The sequence below is a fragment of the Triturus cristatus genome, chromosome 6 (assembly GCF_964204655.1).
Source record: "Triturus cristatus chromosome 6, aTriCri1.1, whole genome shotgun sequence".
Lineage (NCBI taxonomy): Eukaryota > Metazoa > Chordata > Amphibia > Caudata > Salamandridae > Triturus > Triturus cristatus.
The window spans coordinates 822,313,898-822,341,250 of NC_140589.1; the positions used below are offsets into that span (position 1 = coordinate 822,313,898).

The window sequence follows — 27,353 nt, forward strand, 5'->3', positions numbered from 1 at the left end:
AGGGTTGACGGCACCTGCCTGTTGGGGTATGCCTGGAGGCATCCAAAGGGGTGTACTAATGGATGCCACCACTTAATATGTGATGCACACACAGTGTGACTCTGGCAGCCCGTTAGCAGCTGTGCCCCTATTGGTAACACGGTGTGGGGGCAGAGACCACAGCGGATCCCAGTTTCATGGACCACACACCCTTGATAATGACTGAATGCCACTTGAGAATGTGCAGGCATACCATGCACACGTGACCTGTACGATCTGTGTTATAGGAGGAGCCACCAAACATCTGCGGCCCCTTCCGTAATTTGAAAGTGCCTTGTGGTGCACAAAAACAGGTGCAAACGTCCAGCGTGCCCCAAAGCTCTTCTCCAATCGGTCCCCAGGATACAATATTCATTAACGTGTATGCGATTCACAGGAACAGTAGGCATTTTGGACAGAATCTATTTGCAGATGCTGCAAATGGAATTTATACGTAGACAAATTCAAAGATAGGGGAGAGGATATGGACTAACGGCTAGAGCGGTCGACCTCGAAGCTGGGGAACCGGGTTCGAGTCTCGGCAGGGACGCTCAACATCCTGTGATTCTGGGCAAATCATTTAATCTCCTCGCGCCTAACAAAAATGAATGTGTGCTCGTGTAAAGAGCTCTGTTACCTACAGGTCGAGACTCCCCCCAAAAAGATGAAAAAAGTTAATTTATAAGTGTATCTTTTTGTTTTTTTAATCGTGGAAGAGATCATTTTTTGGGGGGAAAACATACAAAAAATTTGGCAATTGTTTTCAAAAATTTACCCAGGTTGAAACATGTGCCCTTTACTATCTGTAGAGACAAGAGGAAATCTTATACTGCTGTTTTGTGAAACACAAGTATTTCTTTGGACTTCCTCCTTGTTGTTAGATTGTCACTTGCATTACACACTCCTAGCCAGGTGTCTGCCACTTCCTCGCTACTACTGCTACCGCTTTCATCCGGCCGCTGATACATACACATATAACTCCTAGCAAATTTATATAACTGAGAAAGCATCACATTTCGGGCCTTTGGTAGAACTTTGCATCACCAGTGATGGTGCAAGGCTGATGCCTTTCCTCCTCTTATAGAGGGACCAACCCTGGCCGGACTTACGCCCACAATAGCAAATATATGTCCTCAACTCATTGGTGGTTTAGCCTGCGCTGTGGGGAAGCGGTATTTACAATGTGGCCTTAGCCACGTGTGTAGTTTCACCGCAAGTGGAATAACGCTTGCCTGAACCACGCAGATGCTTGGATAAGGCAGTCAGTGGTCTAAATGCAGAGCGGATGGAGGGGAGAGGAACGGGAGAGAAAGGACCGGGACGTGGCTTGGTAAGTGGGGCTGGGGCTGGGGCCGGGTTTGGGGGGAGGGTAGTTATTAGAGCTGGGAGACGGTGTTAGGGCTCAGGGCGGGAGGAGTCGGTGTAGTTTTTAGGGCTGGGGGCCAGGTTTTAGGGCTCAGGGCTGAGGGAGAAAGGGCAGTTTTCAGGGTGGAGGATCAATTTTAGGGCTCGGAGGGCTGCGGTTGGGATAGGTTTTTGGGCAGGGGACCGGATTTTAGGGCTCAGGGTGGGGACTCAAGGCAGGTTTTAGGGCTGCGCTGTGCTGGATTGCAGGACTGGAGTATCAGGTTTTAGGGCTCAGGTCGGGGAGAGGGAAGTGATCTTTACCACGCATATCCCTTTACCAAACATGCCTTTACAACGAAACCTGTTAGCAAAAATATCTTCTGACAGAAATATTGAGCAATAAATGTCGTTATAGAAAGTTAACTACAATGGGGTGATCATCTTTTACACGATATTTAGAGCACAATATTTCCGTGAGATGATATTTTGGGTCCATACCTTCCTCTGAGCAGTGCCTTGTTGCTATGTAAAGAGGATATGCTGGTCCTGTTCCTGCCACTCTGGAAAATAAAGTTTTCCTTTACTGAACTGGATCCGTTTCTTTAGCTATTTAGGTGCTAAGTAGCTAGATGAGGGCTAACTTATATAAGCGGCACTATTACATTAAGACTCTGGGTGAGAGCTGAGTATTTGGTGCGAAGACTGTCTACTGCGATTGATGTATAGACCTTAAAAGTAAGGCATGAGGGCAGAGTGTGTAGATATGTTTGGGGCCTTTCTGTCAGAGGTGTTACATAAAATGATGGAGCCCCTGACAGGATTGTCGGGGGCCTGAAGGTTTGACGGCCACCCTGCACCTCATGGGCTGCAGGGGGCGGCATTACATTGCTGCTTTCTGTATGCATTACATGACCTGGAAATTCCAAAAATACATAAGACTATTTACAACACACATAAACAAATTTAAGAAACAGTACAAATCCCTTGAAAAACAATTCGACCTGTAAAACATAAGGAATCCACAGAAAATTGGGGGCACCGCTGGTTACTTTTTGTAATACACCAAAATGATCAAGTTTTCCTCATGTCTTGAGAAGGAAGAAAAACTACAATAATTTCAGAAACAACCTCAAAACTCTCTTACTGTAAGGAAGCCAGGACCAGTCAGAGACCGATGACCAAAAAACACAAGAGATTCCTTTATTTTAAGGTTTGCAGTAGCTTTTCATGACTAGAATTATAATAAAAACGGCTGCGTTAATTACCTGAACTTCCTCTATGCTGTGAACAATAAACATGTCTTGTAAGTCCTCCATGGCGCCTTCCATCCAGTTGTTGAAGGGGGCCGCCCTCTTGGCAAACTCGAGGTGGAGCTGGTCGATAGTTTCAAGTAGCTTCTCTGTCCTCTGCAGAGAATGGAAACAGGCCACAGTTCAGTACAGTTCAACTCCTTCATTAGCAAGAATGTAAAAATATGAAATGTGCATCACAATGTATAGCAATTTTACATTGGTTAAGATAAAATGACAATTAGTGTGCTCTCATGACACATCTGTGAATACGTCTTTATGTGAGATGAAGTTTTTACTCTATTATTAAACCACTTGTATTGTACTACTATTCTTTTTATTTTCAATTATATGCACTTTAGTTGTTTTTACACGATACTCATGTGATTTTACTATGATTAAAACTTGCACCTCAGCACGTTTCTTTCCTTGTCATCTTAGTTTTCCATTTATATAATCCTGTATTAGGCAGACTAACATTGTTCATATTATACTCTTTTGCTTTGCTTTAAATATGAAGAAATTGTTCTTTTTTAAGTCTGGCTGAAGAGAGCTGTAAAAACCGCATGAGCAAGAAAATAAAAATTAATTGCCTTTGCAGATTAATTTTTATGGGTTTTTGTCGTTTTTCATTCTTCTCAAAGTTCAAGCCTGGTTAAGAGCGAGAATCATATCTGTGACTCACAAAAAGTACAATGAGGTCTAAAAGCACAGGTTGGTGGCATTTACAGCGCCATGCAGATGCTGTTAGCATAACCGGTACCCAAAGGCGTGATAGCCAGAGCTGAGGGAAAACTGTGAACAGTCTTTCTCACTTACAGGCCTGGTGAGAAATGACTACTTTTCACAGTCATCTAGTCATGCTTTCTGTTATAATTTCTTACCTCCTTGCTTAAGTAATATGTTATACATTATGTTATGTTTAGTGTATATATATGTGTGTGTGTGTGTGTGTGTATTTTCTCTCTTATCATTATGGTATTTCCCTGTATACCCTGGGAACCTTCCTTTTCCTCCCAGTTGGTGTATCCTTACAGTTAGGCTGTGAGCTTGCCAGAGAATGTTGACGGTGATATGATTCAACTCTGTCAAGCACCAGGCAGAGATATGTAATGGAGGAGATGTGGTAATAAACGAGAGTTACAGTCTTTCGTGTGGATATAACTTCTTAACACTATCATTACTGATGAGCTGAGGGTGCCAAAGACCTGAAGTCTTAAATCACAAGTTGATTCAGAAAGCATGGGCACATGATGGACTGAAATATACTGCAGTCTCCTAACACCCCTCCACCTCATGAACAATCATACAAAAAGCAGTCCACCAACATTTATTGGAGACAATTTTTTTAATGTGGGTATGTTTGATGGCCATTGAGCGTAGGTTATAGAAACAGAGCTCCAGAGTCAACAGGCGTAAGAGGGATGAGAAGGGATCAGGAGGAAGAGGGCAGATGTGCTAGAAGGACTGAGCATGCTTACATTATTCAACACACCCTACCTTCTCAAAGACACCCACAGTAGGTGTGGAAGGTAAATCCCCCACACCCATTCCCTTCCCTCCTTTTTCCCCTCATCACATGGTCAGCTGTGGAGATGGAGGGTTTTAATGAAAGTAGGCCCTTCCTCCACTGTGGTGACAGGGTTGTAGCAGCTAGAGTTTATACAAAACAGACGGATTGAGATGGCTGTCCAGACCCTCAAGAAGCCAAGATGGAACTATAAGCATGAAATTCCACTTGTGCTTCTCAAATGATCAGCCAGTGTCTATGGGACAAGCTGACGTGGATATGTCTTGCTTTGTAAAAGTATATTTCTAGATATACCAAAATGACAGCACCCCAACCGTTTCACTGTATGTGCCCACTACGACTAACACAGACGAGAACATACTTTGATTCAGCAAGTCAATATAGCAGACTTCCAGCAAGTGCTGGTGATCATTTTCAATAATCTTGTGCGAGTCCTAGCCACCCATGCGTCTTAACATTGTGGTTTGTGTACCCCCGCGTGTGGCACAGAGGTGTAATACCACAACATTGAGGAGTTTATATTGCCCTGCGGAGATACTAACTGTTGGACATATTCAATGTCAGTATGTATAGTCAAGTGCTGATTTACTGTTCTTAGCTGGCCGCACAACTGCTTACTGTTAAGTTCTACCCATCTTCAAGGTAAGTCTGTGTATATCTGGATTTTCAAGGGAAGTTGATGTGACGCTAGTAATATTACACCTACACATACCTACATAAACGTACCTTGATGATGTAGTGGTATTTGATATTCTACTGTTGATATTGCTGTAGGACAGTATTGTGGTACTGAATATTCAGACATGCAACCAGCAGAGTGTTTGTGAGAATAATGTTACCGGCCTGAACTAAAGGCAACGGCTGCTAAAACGGATAAGAGTATGGGAACAATAAACCTATAAGGAGGAAACCTTAGCTCAGGGATGCCTGTCAACTGGGAGAAGGATGAATATGGTAAAAAGTGGTGTGTCCCCTAAGGAATATTGGCGAGTGGTGGAAGTGTTAAACGAATAGCACTCACTGCTAGGTACAGTTGCAAGGTAAGTGGGGGGCTCCCAAGGCCATTTTTAGGAGTGCAAGGACAAATGCAGAGGGGTGTGGAGAAGGCCTAATTAATGTGGGAGAAAAATATTGGTGGGTGGGCAACATGCCCTAAAGTGGGTATATATGCTGAAACATAGGAAACTGAATTTCAGGCTGGCGGTCAAAGATTGAAAGTTGTTGGTGAAAATCATTTAGGAACCAAAAGTAACTATCAAGGAGGAAGACAGGTATTTATTTTTAAGCTTCTCTTGCCCAACGGTTCTACCTCCAGTGACTCTCTCCTCTTCTGAGTCAGCGTCCCAAGTCTGTCCCACTGGTCACAGATTGTCTGGCACCTTTCATTGATTGTGGCAGCATCATGGTAGTCCAGTTCACTGGGGGAAGAAACGAGTAATCATCAAGTGTCATGAAGAACACACCAGCAATAATGCTACGGTCAGTAGGCCCACTGGACTGTAAACAATTAAAACGAGAAACACCCACTTCTGCAAACGTAACAATTGTTTTCTGATTAGATGTTGGTCAGCCTAATACTCAAGCATGATGATTTATATGTCTCTTATTCCCCTTTTGCCTTGTAATAAAAAAAAACACCACACCAATGTACCATTGATTGAATATCATTACAATGGAGGCTATAAGGTACTGTAAACAGTGGCCCTATGTATTATTCAAACAAACATACAATGTCACCCGCAGCATGTGATACAATACCAAATTATGTTTCTGATTCACAGATATTTGTGGGCATCAAAGTGATACTTCAAACCACAGTAATATGCTTTGATAAACTGAAATTCACATCGTGTGTCGGGATGAGTGAATTCTACAATCATATATTGCTGTTACAAGGGTGTAAACGAGAGGGCACACCGACAATATGGTGGGTTTTCTACTGTTGTAAATTTCGAGTTAGAGGTGGGAAAGGAGTAAGTGTAGATACGGGGTAGGGGGCGCAGGCATGTCACGACTAAAGTCATGTGACCTTAATTTGAGCCCGGATCGACGAGAATAAAACAAGACAACAAAGAAAAACTGAATGTCCGACTCCGGATTAATTGTATTTTATCGTGGTGGGTAAAATCAAATGTGTGTGGTGGAACATGTTTTGCTGTGCGCAGTGGCAAACTTAATGTACTTTGCATTGATAACTACAAGTCAATTATCATTATTCTGAGATAAAACGAACACCGCAATGACCATGAGTGTACCTTTTGAATTGTCTTTTTAACAGGTCAAAAGGTCCAATGCGGGCTGCACTGGACGACACGGTGGAGTTCCATCCTTTCACGACGGACAGACTTCATTATTCATATACACCAGCTAGGGTTCATGTTAGGAAGTTAGGTTACCAACCTGTCCTGACGAAAGCCACACACCTGCCAGGGCCAGTGAGAGTGGGGGGGTAACACGTAGATGCACAATGGGGGCCTGCATCACGATGACCCCGAAGTACATTGTTTTTAATCATGTGATAGGGAGTGAATGATAAAGTACTTATAAGTCACCCTACACATTTTAGCAGGTAACTAAGTGTCCCCTAGAGATTTGGATGCTAGGAAGGCACACTATTCACTGCTCTATAAAGAGCACCAGGGAAAACCCCCCACAGCGAGGAGGGGCCCCTGATGAAGCATGTCACCTCTGTAAATGAGATGGACCCAGCTGTTCTTATTTTCCTGTTGAGTACCATCCTCACGTGAGGGGACCCAGTATTTCTTACTAAGTATGCCAGATGCCTTGGTGTGACATAGCACAGGGAGCGTGTATTCTGACACGTGAAATAATTGCTGACACGGCGGGTCAAACACACATGCAAACTTAAAGAAGTGTAACAACCAGTCCTCCTCCCTCTCTCATGACGCCCGACCCGCCACCCCTACGCACGCTGACTCTGCCAGCAGGTGAAATATAAAACGATGATAGAATATCGTTTTATTTTTCACTTGCTGGCTGTGAGCCAATGGGGCGACGCTCTGCCATTGTGGAGGAGCCGCCCCTGATAAATTCTCTCACTTTGAAGTCAGAGAAAGATAAGTAAACACCAAGCTCCTTCGGAAGACAGTGCCTGACATTTGAGCTCTGTCTTTGAATGCACAGCAAATGTGACAAGATTAGGACACAATTTAAAGACCAGTTTAAAGAAAGTGAGCACTTGTGGACGGTTTTGAAGAAGAATATAAGGAGTTCTGGTAACCAGGCTATGCTTTACGGGATGGACTAACTCAAGCAGGACAGCCTAAAATAAGTAAAGGCAGCAAATAGAAAGCAAACAAATGTGACGTACAAAAACAATGATGAGCAGTGGGTGGAATGCATTCCCAGGGAAGCTTTCTGAATGTCCCATAGATGTCTTTAGCAAACCAGACAGCTGTGCTGTCTGGTAATCTTTGACCTAATGACCCCTTTGATAGCTGCTAGGTAGCAAAATATAGCAATAATCTGGGTTTGATGGGCACTTCACCACACCCCTGGGTGAAATGTATTAGTATCCAGACAGTCTCTCTACCAGGCAGTAACATTCAACTAGCTTGCGCATTGGGTATCCCACGAAGGGGGGATTTGTTATCTATTGTGGTCATTAAATAGCCTGGGGGCGTCCAGACAATGGTATAGTCTAGCGTCCTCATGTGCAGGTGTGAATTAATAGGAGGGCTGTCTGCTAGACGTGGCAGTTCTTTGACTCACATGCTTGGTATGAGTGACTTTATTCAGGGCCCTAAAAAGGCCCACCACTATACATTGTACTGCTAGACCTGGATTAGCAGGGAAGTTGCAGTTTGTAAATGGGGGTTACTGGTGGCGCTGGCTGCACTCCAGTACTGGAACTGTAGAAGTGCTGCAGGAATTGGGTGCATTGCAAAAACTGCGTTTGGGTCTCAGCAGTTAGTGCAGCAGGATATAACTGAGGTGATTTAGCAGAATGATATGTGTGCCCAGAACTGGAAAAGTAGGGTTGATGCAATAAAAAAATACCAACGCGATAATGTCAAGTTGGGAACACTGACTCATAAAGGAGAGAAGATGCGACTGGTTAAATATCTTTTCCAGTTTACAAAATAGGTTGTTTACGTGACTGGGCAAACTGGGCTAATAACACATGAACTGCAGTTTCACTGTGTGCAACAAACTGGAAGTTACTGTGAAAGGATACGCCTTGTGTTAACCACAGTGATCACAAGAGGGGGTTAGAGGGAAAATAACACGAGGGAGTTGTGAGGGAGGAGAGAAGGAGTACCAGGCAGAGCAGGGGGTTTTCGAGGGGGGAGGAATAAATAGTACCTCAATTGCGTTAAAAGCAGCGGACAGGCACTGATTAAGTTGAATCAATCTCTGCTTGGTCCCTGCTCCATGGAGATGAATGAAAGTGACATCTGGCCAGCGCTGGCCAGTTAGGAGACAGCAAAGAAGAGTGAAAATGAAACCAGCCAATGGTAAGCAATGGGCGGTCTTCATGCTCTTTACTGAAAACAATTGTGTACCTATGTGACCGCATGCACTAACGGTCGCAGACCCGATCCTAAAAAACATACTGGTTTAGGCTGGCTATCTAAGTCTGGATGCTGATGGACTGATTGATGCATCCACCTGAAAAACCTCTGTTTGGCCTCAAGGTCATAGGTTTGAATCCTGGTGGGTCCAATCATTCATCCTTTTGAAGTCAATAAAATGCGTGCCACTGAGCTGGTAAACATCAATTATTCTGCACCAATATAATTTACAAATACATCCATTATGGTACATAAAACTAGTAAATATTGCTCATGTACAACAGCTAACATTACAATCCTACAACTGGGCTCCGCAAATCTTTACAATGTGGACCCACGTATTGCAAAGCAAAGGCATGTAATTTTCAGTTTAGGGCTGCACAGAGATTTTATGGCCTTAGACAGTACAACAGGTAAAAATAATTCTTGTGAGAAGACATGCTTTCCCATGTTGGCAAAGCGAAAGAAAAACCCCAGTAATTAATGGAGATTTAGGGGAAGGAATAGCTCCATAGTGAAACAAGCATTTGCAATGCAATAGGTCTCGCATTTGCGAGAGTTTAAGCTATTGGCATTGTAAATGACAAAGCCTTTTATTTACCTGTTTTGATAATTAACACATAAATAAAAGGCATTGTCATTTAAAATGCCAATAGCTCAAACCCTTGTAAATACGAGACCTATTGCTTAGAAAGTGAAAGCGTGCATGGCGCGCTGAATGTTGCAGGAAAGCATGTCGTGTCTGCAGTCGTAGAAACTCATTAAAGAAAATAGTGCTTACAGACCAGGTGCTTTCACGTTCTTTGTTAAGATAAAGCTATATAAAGGTTTATATGATCATCCACAGATCAGGTAAGTATGAGTCCTTACCAGCCTGTGTTCAGTTTTGTGTTAAATGCCAGGTGGGTTATTGGTGACTGAGGGCCAGACAGAAAAGTGGGGAGAACTCCACACTCAAATGCCATGCGTGAGTAAATTCAACGTAAATGGGTTGGACGTTGGTCCAGGGTTAGGGGGTATACATGAATTGGCGGCATAAACAATTGGCGGTTGAAGTTTGTGAACTAGTACCTGTATTATAACACTAGCAGCGGTTAGACGATAGGGGAGAATCAACAGATGCCAGATTCCGAGAGCAGGCTTTGGTGGTGTTGAGTGATGCTGAGGTGGTAGTGGTAGTGGTAGTGGTGGTGGTGGTGGTGACTGGTGCTGAGATGATGCTGAGGTAATGCTGATTGATACTTAGGTTTTGCTGAGTGATGATGATGTGGTTGTGTACTATTACAAATCCGATGTTGAGTGATACTGATGTGGTGTTGAGTGATGTTGTGGTGCTGAGTGATGCTGTGGTGGTGCTGAGTGATGCTGTGGTGGCACTGAGTGATATTGTTGTGACCCTGAGTGATGCTGTGGTGGTGTTGAGTGATGCTGTGGTGTTGTTGAGTGATGCTGTGTTGTCGCGGAGTGATGCTATGGTGTTGCTGAGTGATGCTGTGGTGGCGCTGAGTGTTGCTGTGGTGGTCCTGAGTGATGCTGTGGTGGTGCTGAGTGATGCAGTGGTGGCCCTGAGTTATGCTTTGGGTGCGCTGAGTGATGCTGTGGTTGTGCAGAGTGACGCTGTGGTTTTGCAGAGTGACGCTGTGGTGGCGCAGTGTGATGCTGTTGTGGTGGTGAGTGATATTGTTGTGGTGCTGAGTGCTATTGTTGTGGCGCCGAGTGATGCTTGTGGTGGTCCTGAGTGATGATGTGGTGGTCTTGAGTGATGTAATTGTGGTGTTGAGTGATGCTGTGGTTAAACTCAGAGTGATATATTATAACTGCACAGTACTGTAATGAGACCGCTGGAGAGTCTCCTTGTTTCCTGTGTAGTTTTTTACATTCTGCAGGCCAAATAGGAGCACAATGGAGGATCAAAAACGAAAGAGAAACAATGTAATAAGGAATGGCAGATGAATGTCAAGTGGGAAAGTGATTGAAAGAGAAGAGAGAGTGAGAGGATAGAGAATAAAGGGGAGAGAGAGATAAAGAAAGGGAGAGAAAGTGACTAAAGGGGAGAGAAAGAGAGAGAGAAAGGGTGTACATAGAATGAAGGGTGCTTATGTCACCTTGTCCTGTATTAGCTGCTTGTTTCAGGAGACAGCAGTGCACGAGGGAATAACAAATGCTGTCGTTTTAAAATACACCCATGTAACATAGAATGTGTGAGAATAGATAGCTTTTAAAAAAAGTTTGCTAAATAGATTACTGCTTTGAGCAAAAAACAAACTGTTATTTAATGATTATAACTATACAGCGCTGTAATAAGACCGCTTGAGAGACTCCTTGTCTGGTGTGTAAATGTTTACAACCTGCAGTCTAAAGAGGATGAAAGCGGAGGAGCAAATACGAGAGAGAGAGAGAATAGAAGAGGGAATGGCAAGTGGAGCGAGAGTGCGAGAGTGAGTAAGAGAGAAGAGAGAGCGAGAGGACAGGAGAGATAATAAAGGGGATAGAGAGAGAGAAAGAAGGGGAGAGAGAGTGAATGAAGGGGTTTGAAAGAGAAAGAGAAAGGGGTGAGAGAGAGAATGATGGGCTAAAAAAGAGAGAGACAGGAGAGTTAATGAAGAACAGAGAGAATTAGAGAGTTGAGAGAGAGAGAAGGAGAGAGACAAAAAGAGAGTGGGGGGGTTGAAATAGAGTGAAGAAGTAACGCGGCAAAAGTAACATCCAATTTTGCTTTGTCCTTTGCTTGATTAATCAGGGTGAGACAAAAATACAGTTAATTAACTTGTGACTAAAAATATAAGCGAAATAGCGATATAAGGTGAAAGCAAACCACCAAAGCAATATTTCCAACCACCCCAAAAAACCAGAGAAAGCACAAGGTATAACGTAATGTAAAAAGTGGCACAGTAAATCCAAAAGTCCTAATTAAATAATAGCCGTGCCCATGTGAAAAACGAATCCTTTCTACATGTTTTTTGTGTTTTTTAATCCATCAATATATTTTATGGTTCATTTTACACGCGTTTACCCATACTGTGGATAAAATTACGTCCCGCTAACAACATTGTGTTAAAGATTGACCATTAGAAAGGACAGGCTTATGGGGGATAAAAATGTTTGGAAGTAATCGTAAACAAAGTCTCCGCTGAGGGGAAACAGCAATCAAGGAGGATGGTTCTGTCTGGCTTGTGCCCCAGTGGCGCCTCTGGTCTGTTTCCTGCTGACACTTGTTAATTTAGCATTTCTAATTGTAATTGCAAACAAGCCGCGCTGTCTGTATGCTTGAACAACAAACATTAAATAATGGTTACGCGACCTTGCTGCAGGAACGCTGTGAGTGTGTTTAAAAGCACCCATTAGCAAATATTGTGTGTTAATAGATAGGTATGGAAAACCTTTATAAATCGTTTTGTGATTTGAGTCAAAGACACACATTTTAGTTACATGTTAGGACTACACTACACTGTAATTATACCTCTGCAAAAGCCTCCTTGCCTGCTGTCTAGATTTGTACAACCCGCAGGCCCAAAAGGAGAAAATTTGAGGAGCAAATACAAAAGATAAAGAATAGAAGAAGAGGTGGCAGATTACGCTCAAGTGGGAGAATAATTGAGAGAGAAGAGAGAGCAAGAGGAGAGAGAATGAAGGGAGAGAGAGAAAGAGAAATAAAGGGAGAGAGAGTGAATGAAGGGGAGAGAAAGAGAGAGAAAGAAAAGGGGGGAAGAGAGAGAGAGAATGAAGGGGGTAGAGAGAGAGAGAGGAGACGGAATAAAAGAGAGAGAAAAATAGAGAGGGGGGAGAGAGAGAGAGAGAGAAAAAGTGGGGGGAGAGAGAGAGGGAAGAAGTGATGCGAAAAAAGCAACAGCCAATGTTGCCTTGTCCTGTGTGGAAAAAAGGCATAAATATTAACAGTAAATAATTTGTGAGCCACTCAGAGCGAATAAGGAGGGGAGGGACTCTAACTAAGATGAATGCGCAGAAGTGTGAATGGAAGATTGACTGTGTATGGATCGATGGAATGAAAAATTAATACTTTATTACATTGTTAAATGCCTCTGCTTATGTTGCCCTGTCTTGTATCAGCTGCTTGTTTCAGGAGACAGCAGTGCATGAGGGAATAACAAATGCTGTTGTTTTAAAATACATGCATGTAACATATAATGTGTGAGAATAAACAGCTTTTTAAAAAGTTTGATAAATTGATTCCTGGCTTCAGCCAAAGACACAAATGTTAAGTTACATGTTAGGATTACACTGCACTGTAATTATACCGCTGGAAAGCCTCCTTGCCTGCTGTGTAGATTTGTAGAACCAGGCGGTCCAAAAGGAACAAGGTGGAGAAGCAAATAGAAAAGATAAACAATGGAATAAGGGATGGCAGATGACGCTCAAGTGGGAGAATAAGTGAGAAATAGAGAGAGCAAGAGGAGAGAGAATTAAGGGGAGAGAGAGAGAAATAAAAGGAGAGAGAGTGAATGAAGAGGAGAGAAAGAGAGAGAGAATAAAGGGGGTAGAAAGAGAGAGAGAGAAGACAGAATGAAGAGACAGAAATAGAGACGGAGGTATAGACATAGAGAGAGATGAAAAGTGGGGGGAGAGAGAGAGGGAAGAAATGTTGTAAAAAATCAACAGCCAATGTTGCCGTGTCCTGTGTGGGAAAAAGCCCTAAATATTAACCGAAAAAAATGTGTGAGCCACTTTAAGCGAATAAGAAGGGGATTCTAACTTGTCGCTAAAATACGATCTAAAGTGAAAGTACAACAAGACAAGCCCGGCGGAGCGTGGCGCGCGCGCTTGACGGGGGCGGGGGAGCGCATTCCAGGCGGGGGAGCGGACCCTTTGAAGTGCGATCCCAAACGGATTGCATGGCGGCACGATGCGCATGATTGTGCGCGTGCTCGCCATGCAATCCGCTTTTCGGAGCACTTTTGGGAGCCCCTTACAATAGTCTCGCTTTGCGATCGCTTACGCGATAGCATACGCGATAGCAAGGCGAGACCTCAAAACATTTCACTGTCACCTACCCTTTTGGCACTGCTGCTGTTAATTTCATTTGCTCTATGCACTGAGACACTGCTGTCAAGGCCCAAGTGCATGTGCTCTGACCCCAAAAACATGATTACATTGGTTATTTAACTCTCCAACAAGGCCTAATATGGTGTAGAAATACAACCATGGTCTGGGGATTGAAATGCCACCTGCAGACTGCAGTATTTATTGTGCCTATCAATAATGTCACATGGCAAACATGACTTTAGCCCTACCATTGTAGGGGGTTGCTACAGTTTAAACCTGAAGCCCAATCAGTAACATAACATTTTTGGCAGGGGAAAATGTATCTTTAAAAATGTAATAAGTTATCCCTATGTAGGCCCCGTATACCTCAAGCTAGGGTGCATGGGATTTAAAACTGGGGTATTTAAAAATATAAGGTTAACATGTCCCTACAGTGTTCAGCACCAAAAGGTTACTTTCACTGTACTAGTTCGACCATTATTTTTAATATTTGTTAAAAACCCAAGTAAATGGTTAAATAGATTTTATAAATATTTCAGAAAAAATACTTTTAGGAAGTTACCTTTCCCCTGCCTGAAGATCCTGGAGGCTAATTTACATTTGCCCTCCAGCAGCTGCTCAACCAGTGCTTGACCATAATAACGTATGAAAACTTCTCCCTCAGCAGAGACAATAACCTGGGTGTGGGTAGGGGTTTTTCTTCACCTTGCAAGAACATAAGTTGGGGTGGACCCAGAAACATTATTAGCATGTTGGGGCTGTCCTTTCACAAGAAAATGTAAGGTAAGACCTGGAGAAAGCAAACTTTTCCCCCCACCCGGGCTGACCCCAAACTACCAGAGGCGGTTTTCAGTGACCACAGAATAGGGGGCTGCTCATTTCCCTGGCCTAACCGGCAGGTGGGTATACAGACTCTGCACAAGGTAGCAAGGGCTACTACATTTTGTTTTTTATTCGTTCGGTGTACTGTGGAACTGTTTACAGCAGAGCAAGCAGAAACTGCTGCAAAAGTGGGTTGGGTTACCCCATGAAACATTTAAACATTTACTCAATTTCTTAAGGAGGAGCTAGGATTCACCACCATTCACTAGCTAGTACCAACTATAAATACAGCACCTCAAGGCACCATCCTCAGAACGCTTTCTATAGCTGTGGAAGAACAGGGGAAGCACTGCAATGGCTGTTGGAGACCTGGGGGGAGACCTGAAGGGTTGGTCCAGCTTCCACTTGTACCCTGGACAAAGAAGTAGACTCCAAGGGTCAATTCACTGACCTCCTGTGTTGATACAAGGCCACAACCAGTTGCAAGAAACCTTTTCCTTGAAGTGCCTACCTGTACAATTGCAACATTACCTGGACTTGACCCTGCAGGTGACTTCTGCTGGGGCGAGTGAAGAGCTGTCACTGAGGTCCTGGGACCCTTGGCTGCGTTAATTGGACTTCTTTTACAACCCCTAAAAAGCTGTGGGACTTACAAAAATCCTGACTTTAAACTGCCGGACGACCAGGACCACCCTCCCGAGCCAATCTGCCCAAGGTGCGGTTTTGCTAGCGTGAAGAAAAAGGTTTCACCCGCTTGGAGGTTGTCAGCAGAACCAAATCTGTTTTAGCGGGCCCTTGAAAAGAAAGTATCCAGCCTCAGAGAACCGATCATTGGATACAGCCTATATACTTGCCCCACTGGAGGATTTCAACTTCAGAGGCTAAGTCCCATGGTAAAATCCCTGACTGAGGTGTACCTGCTTGCTGTAGCCAACCCATCGCGGTTGGTCTGAAATCACCCCTAGGTTCCACTCAACCACAACCATAGACTATCATTGGCCGCTTTTCTTTTTCTTGGTGCATTTTACCTTCAATTTTCTATCACTGGTTTCCCTCATTGAATTTTTGGTGTCATTTTGCTTATTAAAAGTTTCCCTATTTTTATCAATTGGAATGGGATTTATATTGTATTGTGTTTTTGACTTGTTAACTGTTTTGGTATTTTTAAATTCTTTACACATTTTCTTTATGTTAAGCCTGTCTACTCTGTGACATTGCTACCAGTGTTTGAGCTCAGGTTTATATTTTTGAAACCTTTAACTATATCTAACAGGTTAGCAACTTTATTACTTGTGGTGGCCTCCAACATCCTCCCCCCAAATAATAATTCACTTTCTTACACCTGTAGAGATTGGAAAAACATGTTGTATGTGCAAATTCATATTTGGGTATGCTCTGCTCATACAGATCTTCCACATAGTCCCCATGATTCTTTTTCTTAGTTCATATTAACAAATTAGTCTCTGCAAAATGAAGTACAAATCATGATTTCAGAAAATGAAAGTACAGTTATGGGAGAGGTTTGGAGAGAATTGAAAAGATAAAATGAAAAGGAATGGCACGAATATATGACAGTTGATGTAGAAAATGAGAGATAAAAGAGACAAGATGAAAGAAGGTGGAAGACAAATATCTTTGTCCGTCCTCAAGTTAACTGTTATTTATTTATTTATTTTTAACAGAGTTTTATATAGCGCAAACTTGACCCGGTATCGGGTATCAGAGCGCTTTACATGGCTCCAGTTACGTTACATGAGGACACATTCATTTTTGTTAGGCAAGGGTAGATTAAGTGATTTGCCCAGAATCACAGGATGTTCAGCGTCATTGTTACTGTTTTAGCTGCAGTGTTTAAATACATTTTCCCAATTTTTATGGTCTGGCTTGACAGCGCAGAAAGGGGATTTGGCCCCACTCACATGTTGGGAGTCAGCAGTACATGTTTTGATTTGGCAGAATTTGTGTGCTTCCACAAACAAGTCCGTGCCCTCCAGAAAGCTTTGATCATCTTGTTTATTTATCCAGCTTCCTGAGCTTGACTTTTCAGGGCCACACACAGCATTAAAGTGCCACTAAAGTGCCTTAAATAATCAGATAATTTATGTAAAGAAAAACAACGGCGGACTTCTAAATTTGCACCTCACGCTTGTTGCAGTGTGTATTAACCCAGCGCAATCAACCCCAGCGCCAGCCATTGCGTGACGCCTCTGTGTTCCAGATCCAAGTTTACTTTCAACAAAATGGGGGTGCGCCAAGTAATGAAGTCCAGTAGTCAATGAGTAGTATCAAAAAAGCGTTCTTTATTTTCAATTCACCAATCAGTTCAATAATACGAAAAGCTCAGCCAACGTGTTTCATTTTTGGGTCTGGCTTGACTTTGCAAATGTTACCTGACCTTTTAACCTAAACAGTATTATTCTACAATTCTTTGTCTCTACACAAATACATAGCAAGCCCCATGCTATTTACTTCTAATTCTTCCCATTAACATACGACATTCCGATGAAGCCAGGCTTATTGGCATTGCCAATGCTTGTTTATTTTGTCCTTGCATTAGAGATTAATTTGTGTCTACAGTGTTCCGATTGTCAATATTGTGTTTAGTCAAAATGTTCTCTATTATAGAATGCCTAACAACCAATTAAGCTCTTTGAAAATGGTGCTGCTGCTGTGAAAGCACGCTTTTAAAGCATTGCAATCTAGCCTACCAGCTGGTGTAATTTACATGAACAGTATCACTTAAAATGAAGTTCCTGCTATGCCACAAAATGTAATTTACTATTTGATTTCAAAAGTGAACGTTTTTAGTAGCTGCATTTTTTCATCCCCAGTGGCTAACTTCCGGGCTTGCCTCAGATGAAGCATGCTTGCATCATAGCAGCAGAGCAGGCATTAGCAATAAACACCTGGGCCATCATTATGCGTGTCCCAAAGTGTGTTGATCTCACCATCAGAGGCTCCTTATAGGGGGCTTCAGGTCACAGCCCCTCTGCCTCCTGTGAGGCGCCTGCACATTTTTCAATTCGACAGTGTTCATGAAAACAGGCATTTAGTGTCCATTTCCTGGCTCCTGAAGACAGGAGGAGGAGGTGGGGGGGGGGGATGGGGGGAGGGGGGGGTGGTAAGGCTCTACAGCGTGATGTTTTAAAATAAAGCAATCTGTAGCTGGATGTCTGGATTGCACAAGTCTGAGGGGAGTAGTTCATCTACAGTCTCCTCGCACAGGCACAACCCATTTGATTTAGCAGGCATACTCTGCATGCCTCAGGCAGCACAGTATATCTGATAGAATGTGGCTGTCATTGTGCACATCAGTGCATCCCTGAAGTCAATGAAAAACGGCACAGAGTGGCAGGGCCATGAACCCCAGCACTATCAAGAAGCTGGGAGTAGTATTGAGGTGAGACTTCCTCATTTCAAACCTGCTCTTCCTGCTTCATCTGGCTCCCTGTTGAGAACCATGGCTTATTGGTTCCCATGCCCAGAATTCCTGCTCTGCCGCTGCCATAGAGCCTCTGAGGTGCCAGCTAAGTAAGCGAGTTAGGGAAAATACAATGGTATTTCTCTATGCATGTGTGTATGCGCTTGCGAGTGTGTTTTTGAGTGATGGAGGGTAAGTAGGATTGAATGAAAGTATGTGTGAATGTATTTGAGTTGAGAGTCAATGAGAGTGAAAGTGAGTGAGAATCTGAGTTTGAGAATCAGTATGAATAAGTGAAAGTGAGTACAAGGGAGTGAGTGAAGGAGTGTTAGTGTGTTAGAATGAGTGATTGATTGGAGATTGTGAGAGGGAGTGGAAGTGAGTCAAGTGTGCAGCTATCAATTGTGCAGCAGGTGCAGTTGCACTGGAGCCCAGACTTAGTGAGTGTGTGTAAGTGTGAGAATGCAAGTTAGAGTGAGTGAGGGGAAAAAGAGTAAATTTGAGAGGGAGTGAATATTAGTGAAGCTATTCTTTTTTTAAATGTAGCGAACTCTTGGCCAGTATTATGCATCACTGCTTTCAAAGATCACCAGGTGCCCTAGATCTCACCTGGTAAAATCTGATTTGAAATAGTCTGGGTGAAATAAATAGAACCCATTCAGAATGTTCCCCAAATTTACATGTTTTACCCATATCCCAACATTATCACATATTTGGTATCAGATCGAAGACCTTTCGGGGGTAACGTGAGGCATGTCCAGTTTGATACCTCCTCTGAGTGATGGAACAAATGAAAAGGCGCATGTTCGTAGGATAGGGCTAAAGAGGGAAATGTCATTATCTCCAAGGAATTTTATTCTGTTTGCCAACAAGAAGGTCCATAAGCTGTATGAAGGTTAATAACCTGTATGTGTCCCCTGTGGTTTTATTCCTGTTATCATGTCTTAAAGTGAATTCCTGGCGAGATGAAAGCCCAGCCGGGCCCTGCAGACCTTCTGTTTCCAGAGTGCCCGATCAAGAGCCTGACATCAGGGTCTCCAGACGGACAGACTCTAATCCAGAGGCTCGCGCACGTCACTGGCCCAGCGGGAGCCGAGCAGCCCGCTCCCTGCTCGTATGTTGTTTCCTGCAGACGCCAAAGTCCACAGGCGTTTAACGAGGTTGACCTTTCGGCTCTTAAGGCTGCAGCTGTTCCAGCAGCACATCTCCCCGCCGAGCCTGCGGTGGAAGGGCGGAGCTATGCGAGGTCATGAAAGCAATTGCTCCTCTCTAAAATAGCAACGGCATGGGGTCCAGGGGAGCCACAGCGCCCGCGCTGTCCCTGTAATCACACAGGGCCCGATGCACAAAGCTTTACTGGGAGTAACTGTAGCTTACCCTGCATTAGATGTGGCTTTGGTCATGAACTTCCAGGAATTAGACATTCTTACTCACATAAAAAAATGTTTGGTGAATCACAAAGCCTTTTTCTTGGAGAAAGCATGTCTTTTATTTAAACAAATTCCTTTTGGTATCCTGTGTAATACACAAACATCTTAACATCTGACGTGGTGATAGGTCCCCAATTTGTGACAACGAAATAACAGGCGAATATTTGGGTAATCATTATATGCCCAGCCCATACGGACCCTTCCAGGGTGGTGGCCGGTGATGCAGTAGGAGGGGGCAGCCATGGTGGCCTATCTATAAGAGGCTTGTGGGTGCTCTAAGCCTCCATAATCAACATTAGATCTGGTATGTGAAATAACCACTGTGGGGGAGGGAACGAGGGAGAAGAGACCTTGAGGCATCGAGTACCGGTGACCATTGAGGATGGGCCCAGCCGATATTAGGGGCAACCTGTATTAACTTGAGATGATTCGGGGTATTTATTGGGGACTACGGGCGACACAGCAGGGAGAGACAATATTACCATTAGAGGAGATAGAATGCGCTGCTTTTCTTGTGTTTGGGACCTTCTATAGGCTCCCAGGGTCCCTGTCTCCCAGGAGCTCGATCCCTGTATACCTGTCACCTCTTCGAGTCTCCACAGTACCATCTCCAAGAAGGGGCGTAGCTGAGGACAATCCCACAACATATGTTTCAAATCTAATGTTGAGATGGTGCATCTCGCGTATGAGTCGGGGGGTCAGGAGAAGATCCTGGAGATCCACTGAGGTGAGAAATAGGCCCTGTGTAGTATATAGAACTAGATGAGTTTTAGACGGGCATTCTGCAAGACCTTCCTTGGGTATGCCAACGCTTCCTTCCACTCCTTATTGTGGAGAAATCCGCCAGAATCTGCCTCCCACGTGTCCCTCAGAGGCTGCAGTGAATATCGTGTTTGGTCAACTAGGGCGTTAGTGACCCAACTGATCAGTCTGCAACCATGCCCAGTGTTTACAGGGCTTGTAGGAGTTGATGGGTAGCCAGCTGTGTCGCTTGTATAGCCCGGTGTCTCTGTGAAGGAAGCATATAGGAGAAATTGACCCTCGTGCAAGTTGTATTGTTCCATTAGGGTTGGGAAAGAGAGAAATTGACCATTCTGGAAGAGGTCCCGCAAGCTGTGGTTCAAAGCCTGATCCCAGGTCTGCAGCTCCTTTCCAGTACTAGGGATATTGTGGACGTGTAGGGAGATAGGTGTTTCCTGATTCTCAGTGCCCTGATGAAGCAAGCAAGGGCCATCTGGAGGAAACGTGGATAGCCCTTTTTGGCCGAGTCCCTGAGGCCATGAATGTTAGCAGTTACACTCGAATTAGCAGTAGGCCCGTTATTCATGTTTCCTCAGGGAAGCGATCGGCTAACCAGAGCAAGGACCATTGTAATCGGGTTACCATATTATAATATTCAAAGTTGGGGGCCCCAAGGCTTCCATGATCTAGCGGGAGCGGTAGTTTTGAGAGAGCCACCTGTGTGCAAGATTTGACCATACAAGGCCTCCCAAGAGCTTGTGTAACTTCCAGGAGAACTTCAAAGGGAGAACAATGGGAAGGTTTGTGAAATGATACAGCAGACGGGGAAGCATCACCATTTTGGAAATGCCAATATGGCCCATCGTCGATAAGGGAAGGGGCCATCAAAACTTCAGCTGTGGCCGAAGCAATGACACTGCGACTGCCAGATTCCCATTTAGCAGGTCTTGAACAGTATGGTACATGCGGATACCTAGGTATCAAAAGGATACAGGCTCCCAGCGGACCAGGCCCTTACCCAGATCCAGGGCTACTGACCAAGCGTCAGGTATGAGAGGAAAAATACAGAATTTAACCCAACCCACCTAAAATCCCGAAGCTGTGCCAAACTTCACCAATAGGCCTGTTATGGGACAGTGATTAGATGACAGGCCTTTGAGATAAAATAGGACCTCATCAGTGTGCATTGATATTGTGTGAATTCCATCTTCTGCCACAATGGCAGGCCTGCATTTCCACAGGTTCCATTGCTAAGGTGAATAAGAGGGGCGAGAGTGACAGCCTTGCCTGCTGGTGTGGCCTCACAGAGGAGTCAACCTGTATCGGACACAAACTGTCAGGTCTGTATAAAGTATGCAGAATAATCTAACAATTCATATGTCAAAGCCAAATTCTGACAGCACATAACATAGGCAATCTCAACTGAGAATGTTGAATGATTTTCGCAAATCCAACACCAGGGCAGCGGCACATAGCCATCTCCCCTGGAAAGACTCCATGATGCAGTAAAAGTGCCGGAAATTCAGAGAGGTGTTTCTGACCGGGATGAACCTTTTTTGGTCCCCATGTATAAGGCAAGGGAGTACTAGTTGAAACCGACTGGCCAGAATCTTACTCAGGATTTTGTAAACCATGTATAGCAATGGGGCGATATGAGGCAAGGTCTGTGAGGTCCTTCCTGGGTTTCAATACTGAGACTAGTGAGGCCTTGCGTAATATAGCCGAGAGGTACCTGGCCTCCACTACAACTTTGTACAACTCAGTCAATTTAGAAACCAGTGAAACTGCATACATGTTAGAGAATTCGGTCAGGAGGCCATCAGTCCCAGGCAGCTTGCTGGTCGCGAGCTCTGTTTTGGCTGCCTTCATATCTTGAGACGTGATAGGGGCATTGAGATCCTCTCGGGCTTCTGGGGTGAGTTTGGGAAGGGAGGCCACCACTAGGAAAGCCCCTAGCATGTCTGGTGGAGCTCTCGGCAGTGGGGTGTTAAAGAGCCATGTAGTAAGTGCTGAAAGCTTTGTGTATGGCCTGTTGCAAATGGAGAAGAGTGCAGTCTGAGCTGCGGACAGACACCACTTGGTACTGTTTGAATTCTCTATTGGTTAACCATGCTAAGAGGAGGATGGACTTATCGCCCTCAGAATGTGTGCAAGCCATAAAGGAGGCATGGTTAAGCAACGGAGTTGCTCGATCAACCGGACCTCTGCCTCGCAGAGCCAAGTCACCATGGGCCGGAGTGAGGGATCTCTGATCGCTTTTCTCTCCATAGCTACATTGTCCTGTTTGGCCATGTCTAGTTCTCGAAGTAACATTTTGCATACCCCTGCAATCACATGATACAAATGCCTCAGATGATCACCATGAACACCTCTCATTCAACAGACAGCAAGGGAGCTGTGCTGTTGTTGTGCTGAGAATATTCCGAAATTTGTCCGAAGATGGTGTCTCTGAAGGGTGGGCCATCAAGGGCGGAGGTCTGTAGACACCAAGTGGGAGTGGACGAGGGACTTCTGCCCCCGCCTAGGCTCAGTATCAAGGGGCTATGGTTGGACAATTCCCTAACAAGATGGTCGGGAGACAAGACGGAGGGGCTAAGCAAGAAGGAACAGGCTATCCTATCCAGGCATGTTTACATATCTTGTACCGGAGAGTAGTTGGTATAGAGTTTGATCCCAGGGTTCTGGTGGCACCAAGTGTTTGTCAGAGACCATGGTTGGAGCCACACCACTAGGCTTCAAGCGTTTGACACTGCCAGCATGTTGGAGAGTGAGGAGTGTGAGCGGTCAAGTGACGGATCCATTACCCAATTAAAATCCCCACCCATCAGCCGAAGGATATGTGCCCATTTAGCAAGATGAGATGAAATTCGATCGAGGAATTTCGATAGGTCAGAATTGGGGGTGTGGAGGGTGCCTATAAGAATGGGGGAGCCATCTAATTAGGTCACTAGGTGAACAAACCTTCCCTCTGGGTCGAAATCGGTAACAGGACGCTGAGGGCAGTCCCTTCTTTTAACCATGTCAATGTGCTCCGGTCATAGGCTGAGCAGTTGGTGGTTTAGATTTGGCCACTCTATCTTATCTGTGTGGGTGCTCTGAAGCTCCGGGGCAGCTGGAGGAGTCCAGCAGAGTCTGGGTAGGGAAAGTATAGAATGCCAGCTCATAAAATACAAAACATCAAACCAAGCAGCAGTGGAAATTAAAAAACTGTAGACAAAAGGCCAACTGCCAGTTGTCCAAACAAGATAAACAACTGTCCACCAGGGGACAAGGGCTTGTAGAGTAGCGCTGTTGGCTGTGGCTGTTGTGGCATGGCTCAAAGAGTTAAGGATGTTCATGAGGAGACCCTTATTGGTCTAGCAGGAGGTTGTGGGGGGCAAGCAGAGGCAGTGGAAGTGGAAAGGACCAACCACAATTTACCCCTGGGTGGAGGAGGGTCAGGTATTAAGTAGGGCCATGAATCCTCCCCAACTCGAATTCAGTCACAATAAAGGGCGAGCTCTGGCTGAGTGAATCAGTGGCCAATGTCTCAGTTGACAGCCCGGTGGGAGCAGTGGACACCCAGTGAGGTAAGGGGGGTCCACCCTGGGGCCCCCACGCTCCAGTCTGGCAGAGAGCTGCTAGGGTGGGCCATGATTTAGAGGATTTCGTCTGCTGTTTGAGGCTTTACTCAGGGGAGATCAGGGTGCAAGGCTGAGGAGGAGTCTCTATCCCCTAAATCTTCAGATGAGGTGTCTAAGAGGTCCCCCTGTGGGTCCCTTAAGGCTGCCGCGACATCTAGGGCTGATTGATGTCCACTCTGGACCTGTTGCAGAAATGGAGTAACTGACTTGACAGAAGATTTGCCAGATCCCCTCTGCAAGCTGCGATTGCCCAGCCCCAGGGCAGTCTGCTCCAGGGATGCAGCTGGTTGCACTAAAATCCATGATTCTCTGCCCAGTTCCAGGCTTCCGAAGGATCAGAGGTATGTTGTGCTTTATTGTTCAGGATAACTTTCAGTTTTGTGGGGTAAAAGAGGGCATACTTAATGACCATCTCCCGTGACTTGTGCTTGACACCTAGAAACGAGGATCTGTACCACTGGATTGCCAAGGTATCGTTGGGAAAGAGGAGGATAAGCTGGTTGTCTCTGAGTAACAGGTCTAACTGGCTCGTCTTCTTGAGGATTGATCCCTGGTCCTTGAAATGGAGGATATTGGCCTCTATTGGCCGCAGAGAGGCCCCCACAGGAGGGCACTTGGCAGGGACCTGATGGGCTCTCTCCATGGAAAACAATGGTGTAAGGCCTTGTTGGATCAGGAGTTCCTTAAACCATGTCTCTAGGTAATCCACCATATTGGGGCCCTCACTGCCCTCACTGCCCTCACTGCCCTCTGAGAGCCCCATGATACATATGTTGCTATGCTGTGCTCGTCCCTGAGGATTGTCCGGCCTGTCCTCCAAGAAACTGACCCATTTCATCAGATTCTATAATTGTTTCTCAAGGTCCGTTGTGTGGGGCTGTAGGTCAGCATGAGTTTTTTCAGATTGGGTGACCCACTCTGAGAGATTCCTATGATCGTCCCACAGAAGATTTATGACCTTGGTTACCATGTCAACTTTTGCCTCCAAGCATACTCCGCGGTCTTACTCGACTGGAGAATGATATCTAGTTTGTTTGGGTTCCTCAAGGAGGTGACAGACGGAGGGGCTAATGATGGGAGTGATCAAGATGACAGTCTGTCTTGAGAGTTTTTGTATGCCCCATCGTGATGTCCACTGTGAAGAGGAGAGTGGTGCCAACAAGCGAGAGGCTGGGTTTGCTTGCCACCACCACTGGTGGGCTCCTGTTGAGCAAGGCAGTCCGAGCAGACTGACCTCACCAGTCTCCTGAGTGAGTATATATATGCTTCCAGTAGGCCTATTTCCAAGTGGGGGAATGTCCAATGCAGCAGTCCAGGTACTCAAAAAGAGGGGGGGGCCCTCATCTAAACTGCCTCTGTGGGGATCGTGAGGGGCTCAGCTCAATCCAGTTCATGCCCTAGGGGCCTCTGGTCAGAAGATGGTGGTTTTGAAAAGGTGTCGGGTGGCAGGTTACTGTTACAGCAGCAAAGGGGAGTCCAGCTGCCAAGTGTTGCCACTCTTGGGTGAGGGGGCTAGGCGCCCTCTAGTGAAAGAGGGGGGGCAGCAGTGGCTGTCACCTGCCCCAAGACGTGATGGGGGAGTCTATCTTGCGTGGCCTCCTAGAGAGCTCCAATCCATAGCGCGATTCACGCTGTTGCCCTGGTCTAAGAGAGCTGATGTCCCCCACACCAGGACTCCACCAGGGCCCCTCGAGGCTGAACACAGCAGTCTCCCAGATAAGGATGCAGGCCCTCCTGGTCACACAAAAGAAATCTTAGTCCAGTTGAGAGATGCGAGGTTAGCTGCCACACTGCAGTTCCCCTCACCCCGCCAGGCAGCAGTGAACGTCCAGCAACTCCCGGCCCCATCAGGCCTGAATCACCCGCTCACCGCCTCAGCACTGTCCTGTGTTGCAGGCCATCAGGGCTGGACAGCCGCAAAGGCCATATGTTACGCTCAGCCTCACGACCCCGCGGCCTTGCCCAGACCATATGTCCGGGAACACGATGCTGCAAGAGCCCCAGCCCATTTAGTGCCAGTGAACTGCCAGGGATCCCCCGGGGATGGTTGCCTGGTGTCAGAGGATTGCGCGGGATAATTGAGCCACAAACTGAGAACACCCAGTTCAAGCTTCTGCCATAATGGCCGTCCTAGCCATTCCCCTCCTTGAGAAAGCATGTCTTATTCATGTAAATACATGAGCAAGTTACATCTAAGTTTGGAGTAAGATGCAACAACTCATAGAAAATTGTGTGACTCACGCCTGGATATTCCTGAGTGCCACCTAAAATAGGAGCAAAATAGAACTAGTTTTGTGAATGAGTGCTTGAATCTCTCTGCATAACCTTTTTCATACTTCACATCAGAAATTTCACTTAGACATTGTTTGTCCACTTTATTCAGCTCCCTGTGTTGACTTGTCTTCAATAACTGACGCTGTAACTTTATTGGGTCTCGTTACACATAATGAGATGATATCAAAAGTCATCAGATTATAAAAAGATCAGTGATCCCACAGCTCCATGCAGCTTGGATTACTAAAGGGCCAGGGATGTAAGAGGTGGCATTTCATGGAAGGTCGCCAGTTATAGAGGCTTCACAGAGATATCGAAGGGTGCTGGGAGGTTGGAATACCAGGGCACCATAGGTCAGATCCATGTAGGGCTATGAATGTTAACAATAAATACATTGAAAGATTCACATACTTTAAGATTCTGTTACAAAAGGTACTGCAGCTGGTGTGTGTAAGAGAAAACAGATTTTTGTAGGTGGGATAACTTTCGATGGACGAAGGCAACTGATACATAGATACCCATGGGTCAATTCAGGAAGGCATTTTCAGCCGAAAATGTGCATTTACGCCTTTGAATGTACATCCATTTATGCCAGCCAGGAAATCACAAAAGGAATCCTGGCAGGCGTAAATGGGTTTACTATTACGGATTTCTCCACTGCAAGTGCGGAAAACTATGCAGCTGTAAGTTTTTAGCAAGGGGTGGGTCGTGGGAGTTACGAGGCTTTGTTAGCCTTGTAACTTTTGGAATGGTCATAAACATATACGTTTTTAGGCATTCACAAACTCTGATACTCCCCTTCCCACATTGGAAAAGGTGAGACACTTACTTCAGTCAAAGTCTGGAGTAGCTCCCCTTCCAGGATTGGAAAGGGACTGGGTTACCTCCGGCTGTACCTGGAAAAGGCTTTCTTCACAGGGCAAAATGTTTTCCCCATGGAGAAAAAAAGAGAGCATTTCCACAGAGGGCACCATTCCTCATGTGTTTAAATCTACCCCATGTAGAATTACCAAAGGGGGAACAGGAGCCCTTGGGATATGTCACATGACATTCCTAGTAATACACCTAGATATCTGTGCCTGGTGAAGCTTTCCAGGCGCTCTACTGGGAAAAAAGATAAACTGCAAAAAGTAGTAAATCGGCCCCTCCGTGTTGGCATACACTTGTGGGAGCAGATTAACTGTTTTGGGGGAATTGGCTCCATATTGTTTGCCTTATTATAGCAAAGCAAAGGCTGTCTTCTAAGCACTAGTTTACCTCTCAGCACTGGGACTCTCAGTGCTTGACTAATCTGGATGTAAGATTAGGTATAACCTCCCTA

General features: G+C 45.1%; 1 protein-coding gene across 1 annotated transcript in view; it reads right to left on the bottom strand.

Moving 5' to 3' along the window:
• ACTN2 (actinin alpha 2) overlaps positions 1 to 27,353 on the bottom strand; it is a 266,246-nt gene that overhangs the window by 55,516 nt on the left and 183,377 nt on the right. The window contains exons 13-14 of the mRNA XM_085611425.1: positions 5,495 to 5,603; positions 2,631 to 2,771 (exon numbers count right to left, since the gene is read on the bottom strand). Coding sequence (XP_085467551.1) covers positions 2,631 to 2,771; positions 5,495 to 5,603 — 250 coding nt within the window. The remainder of the gene's footprint in view (positions 1 to 2,630; positions 2,772 to 5,494; positions 5,604 to 27,353) is intronic.